This window comes from Peromyscus maniculatus, chromosome 14 (assembly GCF_049852395.1).
Source record: "Peromyscus maniculatus bairdii isolate BWxNUB_F1_BW_parent chromosome 14, HU_Pman_BW_mat_3.1, whole genome shotgun sequence".
Classification (NCBI taxonomy): Eukaryota; Metazoa; Chordata; class Mammalia; order Rodentia; family Cricetidae; genus Peromyscus; species Peromyscus maniculatus.
Genome location: NC_134865.1, coordinates 52,818,776 through 52,839,297, shown reverse-complemented (window position 1 = coordinate 52,839,297; position 20,522 = coordinate 52,818,776). Strand labels below are relative to the sequence as shown.

Here is a 20,522-nt window from a genome sequence, read left to right as displayed (position 1 = left end):
CCAGACGTTGAAGGATGGGATTGTACATCGGAGTCAACACAATTCCTAGTGGACCTGCTTCTCTGGCAGGCAGGCAGGCAGGCAGGCAGGCAGGGAGGGAGGGGGCTGAGGATGTGGAGTCAGGGCTCCTCTAGCTGTTTGCCCATCACATCAGTGAAAACACACCTGCCTCCTGCTGAGACTCAGATTCCTCCTTGTAAAACTGGGAAACAACCAAACAAACCCAGAACAAACAAACAGCTCGGTTGATGGCCGCCTGGACGCCCGTGTCCTGAGGATTACATGTGGTGACTTGTGCAGACCCAGCATAGGTTTATGGGATACACTCAGGGCCCGGTAAATGGGCAGTAACCTCCAACTCATTCTCCCTTCTCTCACTGAGGAAACGGAGCACTTCAGAGGGAGATGACCGACTCTCCCGCAATGAGAAAGGATTGGCTAACAGGCCCTCTTGTCATGACCTGGAGGGGCCATGAGGGACCATCTCTCACTGTTCCCAGGAGGCATCTACCAGCCTCCCCTCAGGGTGGCCTGTAAACATGGGCCAGGAGTAGCTGCCCATCTCCCTTGGCCAAGAGGAAGATGAGGCATTCAGGAGCTTAGGATATATGTATAGGACCCGGATATATGTATAGGACCCATCATTCTCCATCTCCCCAGAGAACAGGGGAGCCAGAGGGGGTAGGTCTGGGAGGGAGGCTCAAGATTGGGCAGAAAGAAACACCTGCTGTGGGCCATAGATAAGGGCATGGAGGGAGCCTGCCTGGTGTCTTCAGGAATGGGGATGAATCTAGCGGCAATCAGGGGTTCCCCTCAAGCGGGCCCCTGGACGCCACTCCCACCCCCTCCCCTGCCCTGCCCTCACCGGCCCTGGTCTCTTCTTCCATGGGGAACAGAGCCTAGCAGGGCAGCGCCCTAATGCAAGGGACCTGCTTGTATCTTGACTCAGGACAAGTCCCACTGGGAAAAGAAGAGATCTCAAGAACAGCAGCTAAGAGCATTAACTCAGAAATAAGACAGCTTGAGTGGGGTGTCCCAGCTCTGCCTCCTACCAGCTGTGCGAGCCAGGGCGGGTTATTTAACCTGTCGGTTCTGCAGGACCTACCTACCCCACAGAGGGGTGGGAGGAGAAAATGAGGTCCTGTGTATGAAATGCTTATTCATGCCTGGGTACAGTGAACCTTCTGTAACTCACAGCTACTAACCACTTAACTAGCGTTTTGTGAGGCAGAGACAAAGCCATCTACAGGTGGCCTTTCCCACTTGCAGTTATTATCTTGAGGACAAACCCAGAAGCGCGCCCAGCAGGGATATCTGAACCCCATCCAGGTCAGCAGAGTCTATGAGGTCATGACCAGAATACCTTCAACAGGAAGGCCATGGCTCCTTCAGCTTTTGCAGCCCTGGATGGCTTATGTATTTTTGGTCTTTTGTTGTTGTTATTTTTGTCTTTTTTTTTTTCCCCCAGAGCTGAGGACTGAACCCAGAGCCTTGCACTTGCTAGGCAAGCGCTCTGCCACTGAGCTAAATCCCCAACTCCCCCGACCACCACCGCATAGTTTATAAAGCAACTTGATGTGCATATTTCAACATGAGCTCTTGACTGACCAGCCTGCACACATTACCATAACACCCACTTCACAGATGAAGAAAGGGAGTGTCGGGAAAAGCTAGTGAAGAAGAAAGGGTGTCTGACTCCTGCCCCACATGACCTTGAGCCTTCCTGGCAAGGGTAAGGCTAGTCCTACCTAGCACACACACTCTCCTCCTAAGCTTCTTGCTTGGTGGTTGGTGAGGGAGGAGAGAGCCCTGCAGCCTGGGGGGGGTATCTGACCAAGATCAGAACTGGGCAGGCCCCAGTCTCACTGGGTGATGTCTACACAGCTGGTTTTCGTGGGTCACCCAGCATAGATACACAGAAAGGTCAGAGTTGAGACCCCACAGCACGCTTTTTTCTTTTTCTTTTCTTTTCTTTTTTTTTTTTTGTGTGTGTGTGTGTGTGTGTGTTTCGAGACAGGGTTTCTCTGCATAGCTGTGGAGCCTGTCCTGGAATACTCTGTAGTCCAGGCTGACCTCGAACTCACAGAGACTCGCCTGCCTCTGCCTTCCGAGTGCTGGGATCAAAGGCGTCCGCCACCACCACCCGGCCACAGCAAGCTTTGGAGGCCAACCTCCAATGTTCCTGTACTGGGCCAGGGATGTGACCTATTGGTAGAGTGTTTACCTACCATGCACCAAGTCCTGGGTTCACTCCCCAGTACCAAATATAAATAGATATATTTATGCATGGTGTGCACAGCTGTAGTCTGGAGGCAGGAGGATCAGAAGTTCCAGGTCATCCTTAGCTACATAGAGTTTAAGGCCAGCCTGTGCTACATGAAATCCTATCTCAAAAAACAAAACAAAACAAAACAAAACAAAACAAAAAAAAAACCCTACATAAAATTTGAAAGACCAGTAAAAAGATAACCACAATATCCCACACAATATCCCAGGTACCATGAGTATGTTTCAGGGAGCTTATGGGTCCCAGATGCTGTGGGGGCCTTCTTGGGTGACATTAACTTCCTCTAACACTGTTGAATTGTCACCTATCAAAGGACCCGAGTGGACAGCTGGGTGTTTAACTCTCTCCAATGAGGGCTGAAATTGCATTTTCAGTCTCCAGCCTCAATGTCAAGGGCTGGTGATTTTGAGGCCATTACCATTCAGGCTGAGGCTTTGCTGTGAGCTCAGGGCTGCAATATTCAGGAATTTCCTCAAACTAGAGTGAGTGGCAGAAGCTGCCTTTTCCTTCTTTCCTTCTGTTTTTTTTTTTTTAAATTTATTTTATATTTCAAATTATTTATCTATCTGTTTATGTTTGGCTGTTATGCACCATGTGTGTGCAGTGCCTGTGGAGGCCAGAAGAGGGCGTCAGATCCTCTGGAACTGGAATTAACAGACAGTTGAGAGCCATTATATGGATGGTGGGAGTTGAACCTGGATCCTCCAGAAGAACAGCTGGTGTTCCTGACCACTGAACCATCTCTCCAGCCCTTAGACGCTCCTCTTCATGGAGTCTGTCACTCCCCAGCAAGCATCCTGGGTCAGTTTCTGCCATCTTTTGATTTGCCTCTCAACAACGCTAATCAACAGATGGTTCTAGAGCCCATCCCTCAGAGCGGGTCCAGTGGAGGGCAGCTGGGACTCCGGTATATGGATCCGGAGGCCTTTCCCTCCCTCTCCTTCCTATCTGCTGCAGAGTGAGAGGCATGGCGAGAGCCAAAGGGTCCCTCTCCTGGGAGTGCAGAATTCAGGGAAGGTAACTGCCTCCCAGGAGCTCACTTGGAGAGGTGCGGGTCAAAGTGCAAACTCCGGGTGTCTCCAAGCACATGGGATTCACTCTTTTCACCATATGGATCTCGGGGACCAAACTCAGGTGGTCAGCCTGGGCAGCAGCTGCCTTTACCACCTTGATCATCTAGCTGGCCTCAAGACAGGATCGCATGTAGCCAGGGGTGGCCTCAAGCTCACGATGTCGCTGAGGATGACCTCGGACTCATGGTCCTTCTGCCCCCATCTTGTGGGTGCTGGGATGACAGATGTGTGCCATCACATCTGGCTTCCAACTGTTACACAATTAGATCCCTGATAGGTCAACACAATGTGTTCACATTCAGTCAGTTAATAAAAATAACTAGGAGCAACTGAACCTGCGGATAGGGAGTCCTCAGAGCCACCCCCTTGTGCTGGGAGCACTGGCTTTCTGACAGATATCCCCAAAACAACCACACCAGGAAAGTAAGCACAGGAGTTGGCCACCACTGTGGAAGCCAGAAGGTACCTCTGGCCACTTCTTCCTGCCAACAGGCAACCACAGGACAGCGTGCTCTGGTTTGAGCTGTGGTCTTTCATTTTCTAAGTACCGACATGCCTACACTCAGACCCGCTGAGGTTTTAAAAACCGATGCCAGGGAGACCCGAGTATTAACCCCTCTGTGGAGTTCTGGTTGGTCAAAGTCTACTGGTACCTTCTGGTCCGTGGGGATGTGAGGGAGGAGGGCTCTTGACTCTACTTATCTCAGAGTAATTGCAGATGTGAACTAGCCATGTCTGGGCCGTGCTCCCGGGCATGGCTAGGTGCTCACTCCATGCAAAAGGAATGAAGGACCACACCACCAGTCAGCCCTGGGGAACACACTGTGCTGGGGTTCCTGGCAGGAAGGCCATGTTCCTCATGGGGGCAGGCACAGCACAGCCACAGACATGAGGGTGGACAGCGTCCCCACTAAAGTTCACCTACCACCAATTGCATCAGAGGTTTCTCTGTAGCAGGGGCCAGGCCTGCTCCAAATGATTCTGGTTCATCTTAACGTAGAGCAAATGTCCTGTGGCTTTTAGAAGCAGCACTGTGTGGCTCTGCTTCTTCCTGGGGATCGGGGATGGTTGGCTGCACTGGTCCACGAGGGTGGAGGGAGCAGAAACGGAGAACAGGGTCAGGATGGCTGTGGGTACACAGGAAATTTCGCTGGGGGCGGGGGGGGGGAGGGAGGGAGGGAATCTCCATGTTGCCGAGCTTTTGGAAAAAGCTACCAGGCCAGGCTAGACTGTAAACTCTGACCAGCCAGTAATGCCTTCCAACAGCAGTGTGTAGCGGAGAGAATAGGAGGAGCATGAAGCCCAGAGGCTGGATTCAGAACTCCTCTCTTAAGGGAGCTGTGTTCCTTCAAGCAATGGCTACTCCTTCCTGAGGTTCCCGCCCTGTCCGTCTGGTCACCAGGCAGCCGTCTAGACCGTTCCCTCCTCCTGCTGGGTCCTGTTAGATAGCGGTGAGCAGGACTCTCCGGGGGCAGAGGCAGCCCCACAATCAGTACACCCCTGACCAGGCAGTTCACTGATTCTGGAAAACATTTTCACTTCCGAGAGCCAGGCTTCTAGGAAGGCTTCCGAAGACTTCAGGGAGAATCCAGAACCCCCGGTGCTGGTGGGGCTTTCTCTGAGAACTCAGAATGTCACTAAATGCCCAAATCTGACAGCATGGGAAGCTTCCTACAGGACTGGTCTCTGGTTAGCGTTTCTTAACTCAGAAACAGCTTCGTCATTTCCAAGCTGTAGTTTCACCTCAGACTGGAACACAAGCTCAATGTGACCTAAGAGAAAGACATATGGTGGCAGGGAAGGCGAGCTCTGTGTTGGCCTGCTGCCTGGCAGATTGCTGTTTGCCCTTGGGCAGGTCACTTAACCTCTCTGATCCAGTTTTCCTGCCAACAAAATGAGAGGTTGAAAAGAATTCCTGTTTGTGTATTTCTTATGTATTCTTAGTGTTATTAGATACAAGAAAGAAAAAGAAAAAGAATTCTGAGCTCATGAAAAGTAAGGAATGGGTGGCCTTCTCCCTCCAGAGGAGGAGCCCAGCCTCCCTGAGCAGTTGTGATGGCCACTGGGGAGCACCCTCCCCTTGGTCCTAGGCACTTGATGAGAGGATGCTTACCCAGCAGTCGGAGGAGCAATGCTTTTTCCTGCACGGAAGCCCATGAGGCACCCATCTTCATACCCAGCCAGGCAGACACCAGGCCTGTGGCCTCTGCCCTTGAGGAGCCTACAGGGACTTCACCCTCTGGGACTCCTGCTGCAGAAAGGCCAGCGATGCCAATATGACTGAACAAAAGGGGCCCCCTGAGAACACAGGAGGCACAGGGACAACCACAGATCCCTTCTACAAGACCTGGTGGGAGGCGGGGACTTCGGGAGGCCAGGAGCTCTGGGTGACACGTATGTCCTAGAAGCTCAATTATTTCTCGGCTCTCCCTGGGTTTTGACAGGAGTTAGGTCCCGGCTAGCCAGATGTCTGGCATTCTGCAGAGCGCAGGGCACAAGTATTCTGCACTCTGGGCTGAAAAAATGGCAAACCGTGGTGAGATTCTGGCCAGACCTCCTGTTCACACTCTTTTCTCCCTTTCTTTTTTGTTTTGCTTTGTTTGATTGGTTGCTTTTTGCTTTGTTTTTTTTTGAGACAGGGTTTCCCTGTGAAGTGTTTTCTGTCCTAGAACTCACTCTGTAGACCAGGCTGGCCTAGAATCAATAGAGATCCTCCTGCCTCCACCTCTCGAGTGCTGGGATTAAAGGCGTGTACCATCACTGCCCAGCTCACACTCCTTTTCTTTATCTATAAATTATTATTACAAGTGTGTGTGTGTGTGTGTGTGTGTGTGATGGTATATGAAGGTGTGTGTGTGTGTGTGTGTGTATGTGTGTGATGGTATATGAAGGTGTGTGTATGTGTGAGATGGTATATGAAGGGTGTATGTGTGTGTGTGTGATGGTATATGAAGAGTGTGTGTGTGTGTGTGTGTGAGAGAGATGGTATATGAAGGGTGTGTGTGTGTGTGTGTGTGATAGTATATGAAAGTGTGTGTGTGTGTGTGTGTGTGAGATGGTATATGAAGAGTGTGTGTGTGTGTGTGTGTGTGTGTGTGTGTGTGTGTGTGTGTGACACAGGAAAGTGAAAAGCCCTGCCTGCCCCTTTCAGTGGTCACAACTATCACTGGCAGTCTTGCAGTGAATGGGAGAGGCTCTGCTATATTCTCAGCCTCTGACCAAGGGGAGGCGAGAATGGGGGACTTCACAGGGTCCTGGGGAAGCCTGACCCTCTCCCGTAGCCTGCACAGCTGGAAGCAAAGGGACTTTGGCCTTGAGGTTGGTTTCTGGGTTCGAGTCTTGATCTGCCCAGACCAACTATGGGATCTTGGCAAAGTTATTTATTAGCAGGCCATTCTTCAGTGACCGGCTCCTAAGAGGGAGGGCCAGAGGGTCAGAAAATAAAGAGATAGGGAAACTTAACATCATGTGGGGAGGTGTCTTTGTTTGTTTGTTTATTGGGACAGTGTCTCCCAGAGCCCAGGCTGGCCTTGAACTCACTACAGAGCTGAGGATGACCTTGAACTTCTCACCCTCAGGCTTCTACCTCCCAAGCTGGGACTGCTGTCATGTGCCACCCCGGGCCACCCTGGTCAAAAGCTCATCTCACTGCCATGCTGAGCTGGTTCCTTGGTTTTCCCACTGCACGGTATCCCAGCCTGGGTGGTGGAGCCCTGCTCCTTTTGTGTAGAACTTTCTGGGCTTTAAGGAACACAGAGACTCTCTGGCCACCATCAGAGGCTGGGCGTTTGAAGAGGTTGGGCCAGCATCAGGGACTCTTGCCCTCTCACATCCTTACAGTCCATAAGACCTGCCGACCTACCCAGTCCTTCTACCCCCCCCCCCTCAGCCTAAGCGCCTGCTAAGATCACCTCTTCTTCACCCTGTTCCTTCATTTGTGCCATGAATTACTTCCCCGTGCCCATCCTGACTTCAACAGACAGGGCTCCCTTTCCCCTGTGGGTTGTGACATCACAGGGCAGCCATCATGACATGTAGGTGTCTCCACAGGCCTGATGCAGGAGACTCTGGATCTAGACTCTGTTATCTCTGACTCAGGCTCCTTATCTGAGAAATGGGGACAGTGACACGCAGCTCACAGGCCTGCTGCTGCGAGGGTTGAAAGGGATGGAGCAGGTGTACACTGCCAGTCAAAAGTGCTCTGTTCTTGTCCTTCCTCATCTATTCTCAGACCAACAGCTCCCAGCCACCTCCCAACATTCCAGCACTGACCCACAAGCCAAGGGAGAGGCACACTAATAAACGATGATTGTCTGAAGCCTTTGAGTCTGGGCGAGATTCATAAGATAACACTAGATAATGAATATACGAGTTAACAGATTACATCCACTTATGATCACTAACAGCTTGTACAGGAGTGCTCAGAGCCACTCTGCCAGGCTGCATCTTCGTCAGAGCCCTAAGAAAGTCCCAAATGTTCTTACGTCCACGGCAACCTGCTCTCAAGGAAATAATTGGGGAGAGAGGGAGAGGAAAATGGAGCGCTTCTTTCTTCCTACATCTTGCAGGTTCCTGCCTACCATGGTCTTCTGGCCATGTCCTGATGACCAAGTTCAAGTCACAGAACCCATGGTGGGAGGAGAGAACGAACTCCCAAAAGTTGTCCTTTGGCCATCACGTTTACTGCGGCCAAATAGGACATAGGACCCCCCGCCCCCCCCACATACATAATAATAATGATAAATAAAATAGATGCATTGGTCAGTGTATTAAAGCACATCCAGTCTGTAAAGTGGAGACGAGTCACTCAGCAAAGACCACCTCACATAAACACTGAACTAGTTCCTGCAAGGCCCGCCTCTTCAACAGCCCCTTCCAGACATAGCCAATCGATCCCTTTCCCATCAGGCTTGGATTGGGGCTTCAGAGTCCTCAGCACAGTGCTCCAGCCACCACATTCCCCAGGGCCTGAGCCAGAAGGACAGCCGAGGCCTACCTGTCATAATGGCTTTAACAGGACAAAGACGCAACACCCAAAGCAGGAGACGGGGTGTGTGAAAGGCGTCCCCCTCCACCGCTCCCAACCCTCCTCCAAACCCCATGTTCACCACAGTGAGAACTTAGAAGACACGGAATGGAAACACTGATCTTAATGACGGCATGAGGACTCAGGCCCGTGCTGAGAGGAGCGCTGTGCCCACAGACGGTGGTGAACTGGAAACCCACAGTCAAGGTAAGTAAGGCGTGGGCCTCGCTCTTAGATGGACCTCCTTCCTTGGACAACCTCCTAGCACCTGAGAGTGTCATGAACCTATGCAGGCCCCAGAACTTTCCAGTGGAAGCAGGACAGAAGCCACAGATGCAGGTCAAACTTCTCTAGTAGCCAATTTAAAAAGGAGCAGGTGAGATGAATTTTAATAGTAGGCGGGGGCTGGGGACTCGGCTCATGATAGAGCATGTGCTTGGCATGCATAAAGCCTTGGGCTCAGTCCCAGGAATTTGGCACTGAGACGCCAGATTCCTAAGATATACACATATATCTTAGTCCCGAAGCTCCAAGCAGTATCGTTTCAATAGAGAAAAAAAAATTAGTGAGGTTATTTGAATTTCTTTTTTTGATGCTGTTTTTGAAATCCAATATATATTTTTATAGTGTGTTTCAATTTAGATACCGAGATTTCACTAGAAATAGCCTGTCTTGAGAATTCATAAAAAGTTACAGATAAAAATGTAGATTCCACATATAGATATTCTTTTAAACAGTCCCCAAAGTTTCCCAACAACTGAAATCAGTGTCTGTTTTAAAGTTTAAATCAATAAAAATTAAATAAAAAACGAAAGATTCGGGTTCTCGGTTGCGGTAGTCACATTCTACGTGCCCAAGAGACACCAGCGCCCGGGGATCTTCGAGGGCTACGCGAACATGGGTGTGTGGGTCTGGCGGAGGCAGCTCTGCCCACCTCCACAGAGGGGCCGGCCTTGCTCCCGACCTTGTCAACATTCTCAGAACCTTGGGGTTGGCTCCCCTGCTACTCTTGTCTGGCCTGTTGGCCCCATCCTGGTGCCCCACCTCTGTCCAGACCATTGCTTGGCCCACCTACGTGCCCATGTTGGCTTCCGGCTCCCTACTCAATCCCCAAACAGTCCCACCCCCAACCTCACTCTGAACCCCAGCCCGGGTCCCTGTTCAGGTGTGGTTCAGGGACTCTGCTTAATCTGGGTTATTCAAGACAGGCTATATCCTGCTAAACGAAAAAGGGGAAATTGGCAGTCTTGGAGTGCCCCCAGGAATGCGCCATCATCCCGAGACTTCTAGTGTTCTGGGAGAAAGCCCTGGCAATTTTCACATTCTCATGAGGTGGTACCAAGATGCCATCTGCGTTCTCCCCGGAAATTCCTTACAGCTCCTTGTTCTGCAATACCCTCCAGGACCGTGAGGTCCTGGCCCCGTCTTTTGGCTGCTTCTTTATCTACTGTCTTGGGTTGGTGAACAGTTCGGAGGTTGCCCTTCATCCTAACCACTTCACTCCTCCAAGCCACCAAAACCACAACAGACGTCACTTCCATCACATGGTCTCTCTCCACGAACCTCAGACTGAGCTCTACCTCCACCCCTGGGATACTGACCCAAAGCCCTGCCCCCATAACCCAGTCCCAGACAGAGATGTCACGGGAAGGAAATAAAGACGGCTCCATGCAAAGAAGCAGGCCCCAGATGCGAACAACAACAAAAACCTGTCAACACGCAAACCCCAGCTCCCCGTTCCTGTCCCCAGAGCTGACTGACTTGGCAATGTTGGAGAGTAATACAGGTCCCCTCCAGCAGTGGCACCTGCAGGCCAGAGCTTCAGAATTACTTGCAATGAAGGGCCCCGAGACATCAGCAGCTCTCTCCAGCTTCATTAAAAAAAGCAGGGAGCCAGAACTGCAGTGGAAAAGGAGAGATAAAATTGAACTCTTGGGAAGCAGTGTCTGAAAGGCAATGTTGGACTGTCACTGGTCTGCAACTGACCTGTGTGACCTGAGCCCCCAAAATAAGGCCTTGCAGCCAGCCAGGGACACACAAAGCCCATCATCCATCACATAAGCATTGGGGAAACCAGTTGAACCCGAAGGGATGCAGCAGCCCCTGCATCCATACCTCACTGAAAACAGCTGAGCGGGATCCTCTGTCCTGCTGGCCTTGGGTGCCCTTGAATAAGTGCTACCTCTCCATCTGGGGACAGCCTCAGCCCTCAGAGGCTCTGGCAAAAGAAAGGCGAGAGAATCCCGAGGTCCCTCATTGCCAGAAAACCGATTTCAGAGTCTCAGCTGTACCTGAGGAGAATACCACCAACCAAACGCAGAAACAAAGCAGGGCTTGATCAGACACTCTTCCAGCCCACACAAAGCACTCTCTAGAGACAGGCCTCCCATCCTGCCCCACTCCAGTACTTCAACAAGGACCCCTTTCTCCTGAGCCATTTACAGGCACCAGCACCCTCCCTTCCCCCACATGAGTCCCACACCACACATATCACACATATCACACACACACACACACACACACACACACACACGACAAAAACCATGAGACCACAGGACACAGGTCACATCAGACACAAACACGTGCGTGTAGAATGCGCTTGAAACATATGCCCCACACCCACACACTGTATGTAAGTATTTCACTAATCCCACATTCTAAGGACAAAGTGTTCCAAGCCATAGAACATTAAGAAACAACACTTACAAATAGATTTGATCATCTTGCTGGAAAATGATTCTGAAGTGAATGACACAGTTCCCTGGCTTACCAAGCCGGCACACTGAATATAATTTGTCACTTCTTGGCGACTCAGGGATGTATCTCTGAACCTGTCTTTACCACGGCCCTTGAAGCCTAAGGATCTGGCCTCCACCTCTGACTGTTGACTCCTTGCTCTGGCTGCCCTAGCCAAGGACGCCAAGGATGGGGCTTACATTCAACCATCTCTTCCTAGACGTCTGCATGGCTCAGTCTCTTTCTATTCAGGCCTCTGCTCAAATCCCAGCTTACCAGAGAGACCCTTCCTGGCCTCCATCCACCCAATTTTCTACCCTCTTCCATCGCATTCCAATTTCATTTTCACGGATTTCCTGCCGCCTTGTCCGTGTGTTTATGGCCTGCACCATCCCCAGGACCCAAGCTCCTCCAGAGCAGAGACTACACCTGTTTTGTTGTTGTTGTTTCAATGCTTGTACCAGTCCTGGCACACAGTACGTGCACCGTAAACAACAGTCAGGACAGTAAATAAGTGATGCACTCGGCGTTTCGACCAGCCAGTGCGGTCAACAGCAGTCACTTCCATTTCTGGTTGGCCCTTGGCTGTCCGTCACCTGTCACTCTCCAGTATGTCCTGCAGCTCCCAGGGATTCCGTTATCTTTGCCTGCTGAGCTGCTGTATGTGTAACCACGGAAAAGCTAACGGTTGCCAAGAGATGACCAACCCGCTCAGCGACGAAAACTCATTTTTCTAAACCATGTTTCTTCCCAGGCTCTGGCCTAAGGGCAATCAAACGCCGCCGGTCTTCTGATAACAAGGCTCTGGGTACAGGTCTTTGTAGCTTCCTTCCGGTTGTGAATTGTTGAAAGGTCTAAGCCCACTGGGGACACTTCTACAAGCACACCCTTGCCCATCCCAGATGCACTCAGACACCTTCAGCAGAAGCCGCCACATGGCTCCCCGCCAGTCAGAGGGAGAGTATGTTCCTTATGGAGATGTCAAAGTTTCCAGCACTTCAGTAGACTGGCTTTGGTACGCCTGGCCCTCTGGCCTTATTTTCTCCTGAATTTACGAAGAGGAGGCCTTGAACCCAGGGGAAGGTCTCCCTTACCTTTGCAGTCTGAGCTGGGCAGGATGGCTGAGAACCCGGCCTAGAGAGTAGGACCACTCACCTTGAGCATACAAGCTTCTCGGCTGCAGGGCTGGTCTTTACAGTGGTCCCCGGACATCCATTCACACCCTCTCTACACCCGCCGCACCCCATGCGCCACCTTCTCAAACACCAGCCTCAGTTTCTCCTGGGGCCGGCTCCTCTATAGGGCCATCAAGGAGCCAGGGAGAGCCCAGGATGGCTGGTCTCACAACTCTGAGCACATGAGCGGTGACAAAGTTGCTTTGGACTTTCAGGGAGTCACGCTGCACCTTTACAGCAAGAGGAGGCTTTCCCTGAAACCAGCCTACTTCCATGCCAGCCACACGTTGCCCAAAGAAGCCTTATGTAAAGCATTAAAAAAAAAAATACCCAAGGTTCTTCTGTTGGTCCCCTTACCCAAAGTACCCCCAATCTCCTGATCATTCCTGGTTCAAGATGCTCAGCAAAGTCCTTTGGGTGGCCCTGAATCTCTGGCCAGACTACCCATGGGTGTGGCTGGAACCTGGAAGGTAAGGGCACAGGCCATCCTGAGCCTGTGTCCTGCAGTCTCTTCCCTAAAACAGCAGTTACGGGGGTGAGGGTGTGGTGTGGTGTGGTGTGGTGTGGTGTGGTGTGGTGTGGTGTGGTGTGGTGTGCGGTGTTGCCAGTCCGCATTGCCCTGGAAAGTAAAGGCCAAGACCCTGGTAGAAAGAACCGCCAATTTGTCAGGAAGCATGTGGTGGTGGTGGTGGGGGTGCCTGAAACTGCCAGGCAAAAACACCAAAGGAGGCCCTAGTTAGTTGTCTGGAGCTGGACATTTGCTGAAGCCCCACCCCCTGGCTATTCAGCCGAGCCGGGGACCCCGCAGGCCTCCCCCTCCCTCCCTCCCTGCTGGGCCGCTCTGAAGTCACCGAGGGGAGGAGCGCACAGCAGCTGGAGGTTCCTTTATTCACCCCCCCTCCTCCCAAGCCCCAGCCTGCCAGGCCAGCCCAGCTTCTCAGGGTGCCAGGTCTCCCGCTGTGCAATAATTGGACCCTATTTCATGACAGTGAGTCTTTTTTTTCTCCCCTACCTGCTGCTATTGGAAGCATTTATCTGCTGACTTGGGCCTGTGGAGAGACACCCCGGTGGGCCTAGAACTATGTAGGCTGGTTCGGGCTGGAAAGTCTTACCTTCCGCTGCAAAGAAATCTCTCTCTCCCTGCAACTGCACCCACTGGCCCGGTCTAGTCCCTGGACCCCAGTCTCCAAAGGAAGTTGGTTCTAGAACTACCTCCGGGTGGTGAGGAGACCAACAACTCAGCAGCAGAACTGGACCTCACAGTGGCCACTGGGCATCCATTCACAACCGCGTGCTTGTGGGCATGTGCACGCGTGTGTACACACACACACACACACACACACACACACACACACACACCATCCCACACACCATCCCACACACCCACCTTTTCAATAGCCCCTGTTTGCATCCTGGGTCTGTCTTTCTGCCAGTCTATCAAAGAGCCAAAACCCAGTGAAGCTCAAATCTCTTATATATAGTAGGAAAGAACACTGTGCCTGCAATCCCAGCCCTTGGGGAGACTGAGGCAGGAGGATTTCTGTGAATTCCAGGCCAGCCAAGGCTACAAAATAAGAACCTGTCTCAAAAATAAAATAAAATGGCCAAGTGTCTGCATAACCTTCTGAATTCTTTATATTATACCTGGTTTCTCTTTTAGGATTTTATTTTTAATTATGTGTATCTGTGTGTGTCTGAGTGTGGGTTTGTGCAATTTGAGTGCAGTGCCCATGGAGGCCAGAAGAGGTCTATGGATCTGGAGCTGGAGTTACAAGCAATCAAATCTGGTTCCTCTGCAAGGGCAGTACATGCTCCTAACTGCTGGGCCATGTTCCACATCTGGATTCTTACACGGTGATTACAATGTAAATGTGAGTAGTCCTTCTAGAGTATCATTTATAAAATGACAAGGGGCGAAGCCTGTACTGCTCAGGACAGATACAATTCCCCCTCCTCCTCGCCCCCGCCCCCCCCCCAATATTTTGACTTGTGGTGGTGAATGCAGGGATGTAGATCTGAAGAGATGGGAGGTGGGGGAAGTCAACCAGGATCTCGCCAGGGAAAAGCCAGCTCAGCGGATCTAGAGTCTTAAACACCTCAAGAGCACTCACTCGATAAGCCTGAGTTTACTCCTGTGTTAACTGCACATCATGTTGGCACCTCGCTCACGAGGCTGTTGAGGGTGGGAATTCAGAGCTAAAGCTTGGGAAGTACTTGTTCAGTGTCAAAAGTATCAAATGCATGTAGCTATCACCCAATGTAACACAGAGCAGGTAGCTATCACACAGGCTGGACTAAGTGGCCTGAATCAGTTGTCAGAACAGGCGGAGCACAGGATGAGACTGTCCAGTGCAAGCCTGGTGTCTAAGTGAATCGAATTTGGTGCCCCGGGGGGTCATGAATTGACCTCACAGGAAAGCTTGTTGTCCCTGCTCGTTTCTGGAAGGCTTGTACTGCTGCTCATGCGAAGGTGCTCTGGGTTCCCTGAAGAAGCAGGCTGGGCATACATCTCCAATCTTCTAACTATAATGAACAGCTTGGCTACAGGCTCCCCTCTGACCTCAAGGTGGTTTCTTCCACTACAGCATGACAATTCCCTGGGCAGTTGAGGCAGTCTTACCACTCAATGCCCCCCCACCCCCCACCCGGTCCACCTTAAATGGTATTTTTTTTTTTCTACCTCAGAGCTTCCTCTGCTGGATGAACTGACAAATTTAACCACCACAGAAGGAAGCCAACTCCCTCGGGCCTCCCAGCACCTAGTGGGGAATCACCGGCTGGTGGGGGCTGCTGTTACTGCACAGAAATAATGGGATTGCTGGGGGAATGAGCAGCATCCTAAGATGCACCCTACGCCCTCGGGCCTCTGGCATCCCTGTGAGAGCTCTCTCCAGCCTTGGCTGCCTCTGAGCTATCCCCACATTCCACAGCCCAGGAGTGGAACCCATGGACACTTTACATCTGAACATGCTAGAAAAGGGAATTGTGGGTATTAGCGGTTTCCTCTCCCTAACCTCTTTCTCACATAGGGCACCTAGGCAAATGAAATACAAAATCATTTTCTATCATTTAGGCAAATCATATTCCCACAGCTCCAAATGTACACACATTATAAATAAAATACAAATCCGTATTAGTGAATGGAGTTCCCTGAAAGATCTAAGGGCAGCCTCTGCCAGTGTAGATCAGCGCAGATTCAAGGGGATGTTTCCAAATATGCCGCCGCCTTGCCCAGCCCAGCCCAGCTGTAACCAGCCTTGCCACGCGGTAAAGCTACCAGAGGGATGGAGTCCCCTTCTCCCTTGGATCTCAGCTTCCACAACCAAATCTTCCCATCTGTGACACACAGGCTGAGCGCAAGACAGAATATCGAGACTCAGGGCCTCTCTGAGAAACTTGGCCATGGGGTTGCCATGCCGACATCCCACAAGGCCCAACAAGCTCTCCAAGGTCCAGAAGCAACTTGGCTGGCTTTGAACAGGCCAGGGTGAAGGCAGAGCTGCCTCCAGGCCCAGACTCTCACACGGACCCTCCCTTTCCAGTTTCAGCTCTCCGGCTCCCGGGGGAGTGGTGATGATGTCTGTCTGAATTTGCGCAGCCTCTGACAACAGGGCTGGCCACCTCATTCTCGAAGAATCTGAAATTATGGCCCAACTCAACAAAGAGATGTTTGGAAATGGCCGACAGCGTGTAGTTACCAAAACTTCTAGAGAGCAATCAAATCTTCAGCGGCACCTGCCCCCTTTTAAGTTGAGCAAAGGCCGAAGACTCTCAAGCATGTGTTTGTTGCCTTGCCTTTCTACCTGGGTCAGGTTGGAGCTGTGCATAAGTAATGCGGAGGTCTGAAGCTGAAGCCGTTCACTGCTCCTGGCGAGCAAAAATCCTGTTGCACTCCTTTATCAAAGAGGTGCTTATTAAGTCTTGCTGTGTGTATCAATGTGGGGATGCAAAAAGCATCCAGCATGGTCCCTGCGTGCGCAGCTTGTGTTCGGCTGAGAACCACATGGAAGTGAATTACTCAACACAGGGATACAATGCAAGACAACCTCGGGTGCAGCCTGCATGCAGTCAGCCCGGTGCTGGCAGAAGAGACATCCCAGGCTAAAGCCTAAGAATAGAGAGTGCTCTGGCTGTGTTCCCAAGTAGCAAGTCCTGCCACTCAGCTCCCCGGGAGTTCCACTCTTGACTTTTTGTTCTGTACCTTCACTCGCCCGCCCCCAGGTAGCCCCCTAACTCCCCTGCACACTTTACCCGGAGCTCCCAGTCTCGGCCCCTTACCAGCAACAAGTCGTCTGGAGGACTGAGGGGCAGGGAAGTGTTCACTAGTGCCCTGCCCCCCATAACTTCTAAATCTCATCCCTCAACATGTGTGCTGGATCCCAACGGTGTCCCCAACGGACGGACGCACATCCCATCCTGGGACTCTCAGCCGAGAGGCTCAGGAGACGGGGGTGTCCCAGCCAAAGTCGGGGTTCAGGCTTCTGCATCAGGGGCTACAAAAGGTTTCTGTGTGGTCTCCACTCTCTTCTCCTGCCTGCCCAGCCCTTAGCCTCCTCCTCTTCTAGATGACAGCCACCACCTGACAGGTCATCAGAGAAAGGGGTGGGGAATCTGACCAGCCTGCCTCACCCCTATCTTGCTGGCCTTAGGCTGAGACCAGGGCTGAAGTCACCCAGGACTAAGAATAGGGCAGCTCAGACTCACAGTGTGGGAACTCACTGGAGTCTCAAGGCAGGCAATGTTTTTGTTGTTCCCGTTCCAAGCAGCCAGTCCACATGGATCTCAGGGCCCTAGCGTGTACAGGTTTGTGTGTGTGTGTGTGTGTGTGTGTGTGTGTGTGTGTGTGTGTGTGTGTGTGTTTTCCATTCTGTCCAAACAGTGGTAGGTGCTTTGGAAGCCATGTCCTAGGTACCGGACAAGGGGACCTCCTAAGTATTGTTTGCAGAAATGCACCACAACCTGGAATCTAGGTTAAAACACAAACCTTAGGACCTAAGATCTCTTCCCACTAGACCCAGAAAGTGATCCCATCGGTAAGTTTTTGCTTCCTTTTTGTTGTTGTTGTGTTGTTTTGTTTTTGTTTGGCTGTCCAAGGCAGGGTTTCTCTGTGCAGCCCTGGCTGTCCTGGAACTCACACTTGTAGACCAGGCTGCCCTCGAACTCACAGATTCGCTTGCCTCTGCCTCCCAAGTGATGGGATTAAAGGCTCAGTCCACCACCACCTGGCTTACTTTTTCGGTCCGGTGATGTGAGAGCATCTGTGGCAGGATGGGACTGTGGAAGGGTATCTACGGAACCATCTTCATATTCTTGGATTTCACTTAAAATGCCTTGTATTCTACTGGGTACAGGTATCAGTACTCCTGACCTTGCGCCTTCCGGAGGAGTTCCTGTCTCCTCTTCCCCCAGGTTCAGATCTTCCCGGGTCAGAATCGCACCCTCCCCCTACCCTCCTACTCCCTCACAGTTCTTTGCTCTTCCTTCTGGTCCTGATCGCACCAAGCTGCCCCTGCCCAGCAGTGTGTCCCAAGAGGTCACCTGCCCCCATAGGAAGAACACTCCCTTCCCAGCGGTCTCGCGACGAGTCCCAGTCTCTTTCCTCAACAGGTGCTGGGCCTGGGCACACAAAGCCATCACCAGTCGACCAGGTGGAAGCGAAGACAGGAACGCCCCCTGCAGGCTCCTCAAGCCCCCATGGGGGTCTACGGTGCAGCTAAGTCCTCCCCCCTCCCTTCCCGCCCCTGCTCTGCCGGGGCTCCTGGAGTGCTACACCGCTTTTGTTTCCCCGGCTCGCTCAGACGTCAGGAGGGTGATCTCATGAGAGGGAACTGCCCAGCCCAGGCGCAGACACTGTCCGCTTCTTCTGCAGACCCTAGTGTCGGGGCAAGCACCTACGGGACAAGCCTTCTCCCGGTCCCCGGGAAGCCAGAAAACACCTCTGGGGAAGAGTGGGGTCAATGCCGAAGAAACGGATCCAAGTTGATCTGGGATGAGGAGGCGCTAAGCCAAGGGCAGCGCTCAGCGACCCTTCCCTACCCACGCCGCCACCCGGCGTCCTTTACCCCAGAGGCTGGAGACCGGGTGCGCACCGCCACCTACGCGCTCTGCTCCCACCACCCGCTCGCTGCACTCCAGGGCCCGCCGCCTTCTGGGGATGGCAAGGCGCCCGCAGCCCCCTCGGTCCCCAGCCCCCGGCGGCGCGGGGCCGCGAGAGCCGCCACGTTCCCAATCGCGCGCGCACGCCGGGCCCACCAAACTTGCAGCACTTTCTCCCTGCCCCCACACGCTGTCACCCTCCCTGCATCCAAGCACCCTGGCCCCGCCGGGCCGGCACAGGTTGCCATAACAACGGGCAGGAATTCTTGAACATATACAAAGCCTGAACGGTTCCCGGGGCACGCAGCCCCCGGCCGGGCCCCGCGTCCTGGGCTAACAGCGCGGGGGCAGAACGCGAGCCGCCCGCCGCTCACCGGGTACGCAGAGCGTACTCACAATGAGCGGGATGGTGCGGTCCTCCCGGAGCTGCTCCGGTCTCCCGCCGGCCCTCTGCGCGCCGCGGCCGCCGGAGGATGCTGCATGGGCTCGGTTGTCCTGCCATAAGTAGTAGAAAGTGCCCAGGATCCAGGCTACGGTCAGGATGGCGATGGCATTGGCTCGGATCTTCCTCATGGTGGGCGGACGGGCGCCCCGCGTGGGGCCCGGGGCCGGCGTGCTCTCAGAGCCGGGGCGGGGGGCGCTCACTGCCCCAACTGTTTGTTATCGCTCGCGCCGGGCTGCTCAGTCCTGCAGAGCAGAAAAAGGAGAGAGGTGGTGGTGGTGATGGTGGGGGTGATAGGAAGAGACAGGAGCGCGGAGCGATCCTCACGGTCCTAATGCCCTTCAGCCCCGAGCGCGCGCGGCCCCGGGCGCCCATTCATTCGCGCGCCTAGCGGGCTCCGCGCTCCAGACGCCGCGGGCGGCCCGGGCCACTGCGCACCGGCTGAAGAGCGCGCCCGCTGGGAAGTAGCGCGGGCCTTCCTCCCGCACCCGGGGCCTCGGCTAGACAGACGCCCGGGCGGAATGGCGACGGGCCAGAGCCGGTCTCGGATCTCAACGCTCAGCTACCCCCACTACGGTCCGCTGCCCCCGCGCGGCCCTGGTCTGTCTCTCCACCTCCACCCACCCCACCGCCGAACGGCCCTGAGTCACCGGCGAAGATGCGCGACCCCTGGCCTTGGCTCGCGTCGCGTAGCTGCAGTTCCGGGCGGCGCTGTGAACTGCGCTCTGGCGTGGGGTTCAAGGTGTGTTCAACGGGTCCTTCGAAGGGGCCAAGGCTGGCGAGGAGGCAGAGTCCTCACTCTGCACCGGAATCCTCGGCAACCCAAGATTCCCAGCCGCCTCGGTGGCCCGAGGCGGAGGGTGGTGGAAGCTGATGCGCTCGACACTCGCGGAGAGCGAGGTGAAGCTGCGCTGCCACACAGCCAATGCAAGTGCAGGGATGCAATCACTGGACATCTTTCACTAGCCCGAGGCGCCTAGCTTTCTCGTAGCTCCCTTCCACCCCGGCTTTACTGTTCCCTGAAGAATCCTGAGGCATCATCCCCATACCGTTAGAGTGAAGGGAGGCCACAGAGGCCAGGCCAAAGGGCTCGATTCATGGGCAGAGCCCCGTCTGCAAGCCTTCTGACAAAGTGCAAAATAAAGTGAGAGACAGGACAGACATCATTGAGATTCTGATTCTGCGGAGGCCCTGGAGTGGGTGAGAGGTGAGAAGCAGGTGTGAATAATTCAGGCTCCAGGCAGAAGACAGGGCTGGCCAGGGCCTGTCAGGCATGGGAAGACACTCAATGAATAGCTGTGAGGTACCCAAGTAGGCACCGCAGAAGAAACGATTTATTGCAAAGCGGTCTTTAGTAAGGAACTATAGAAATGATTCCCGAAAGTATAGGCTTGTGAAGCGGTCTTTAGGACGGCTTCTCAGAGAAGGTGGGTAAATCCGGGGGGTAGAAAGGAACTCCTAAGGCAGAGAGGAGTGAGGAGAGGGCAAGAACAGCCAAGGCCCCGAGGATAGTACTTCGGGAGGCAGAGGCAGGCGGATCTCTGTGAGTTCGAGGCCAGCCTGGTCTCCAAAAGCGAGTTCCGGGAAAGGCGCAAAGCTACACAGAGAAACCCTGACTCGAAAAACCAAATAAATAAATAAATAAATAAATAAATAAATAAATAAATAAATAAATAAATAAATAAAT

General features: G+C 53.1%; 1 protein-coding gene across 1 annotated transcript in view; it reads right to left on the bottom strand.

Moving 5' to 3' along the window:
• The window catches only part of Galnt16 (polypeptide N-acetylgalactosaminyltransferase 16), an 89,710-nt gene extending 70,614 nt beyond the window's left edge, over positions 1 to 19,096 (bottom strand). Inside the window, exon 1 of the mRNA XM_015991934.3 lies at positions 18,790 to 19,096. Coding sequence (XP_015847420.1) covers positions 18,790 to 18,966 — 177 coding nt within the window. The 5' untranslated portion in view covers positions 18,967 to 19,096. The remainder of the gene's footprint in view (positions 1 to 18,789) is intronic.
• Positions 19,097 to 20,522: the final 1,426 nt, after the last annotated feature.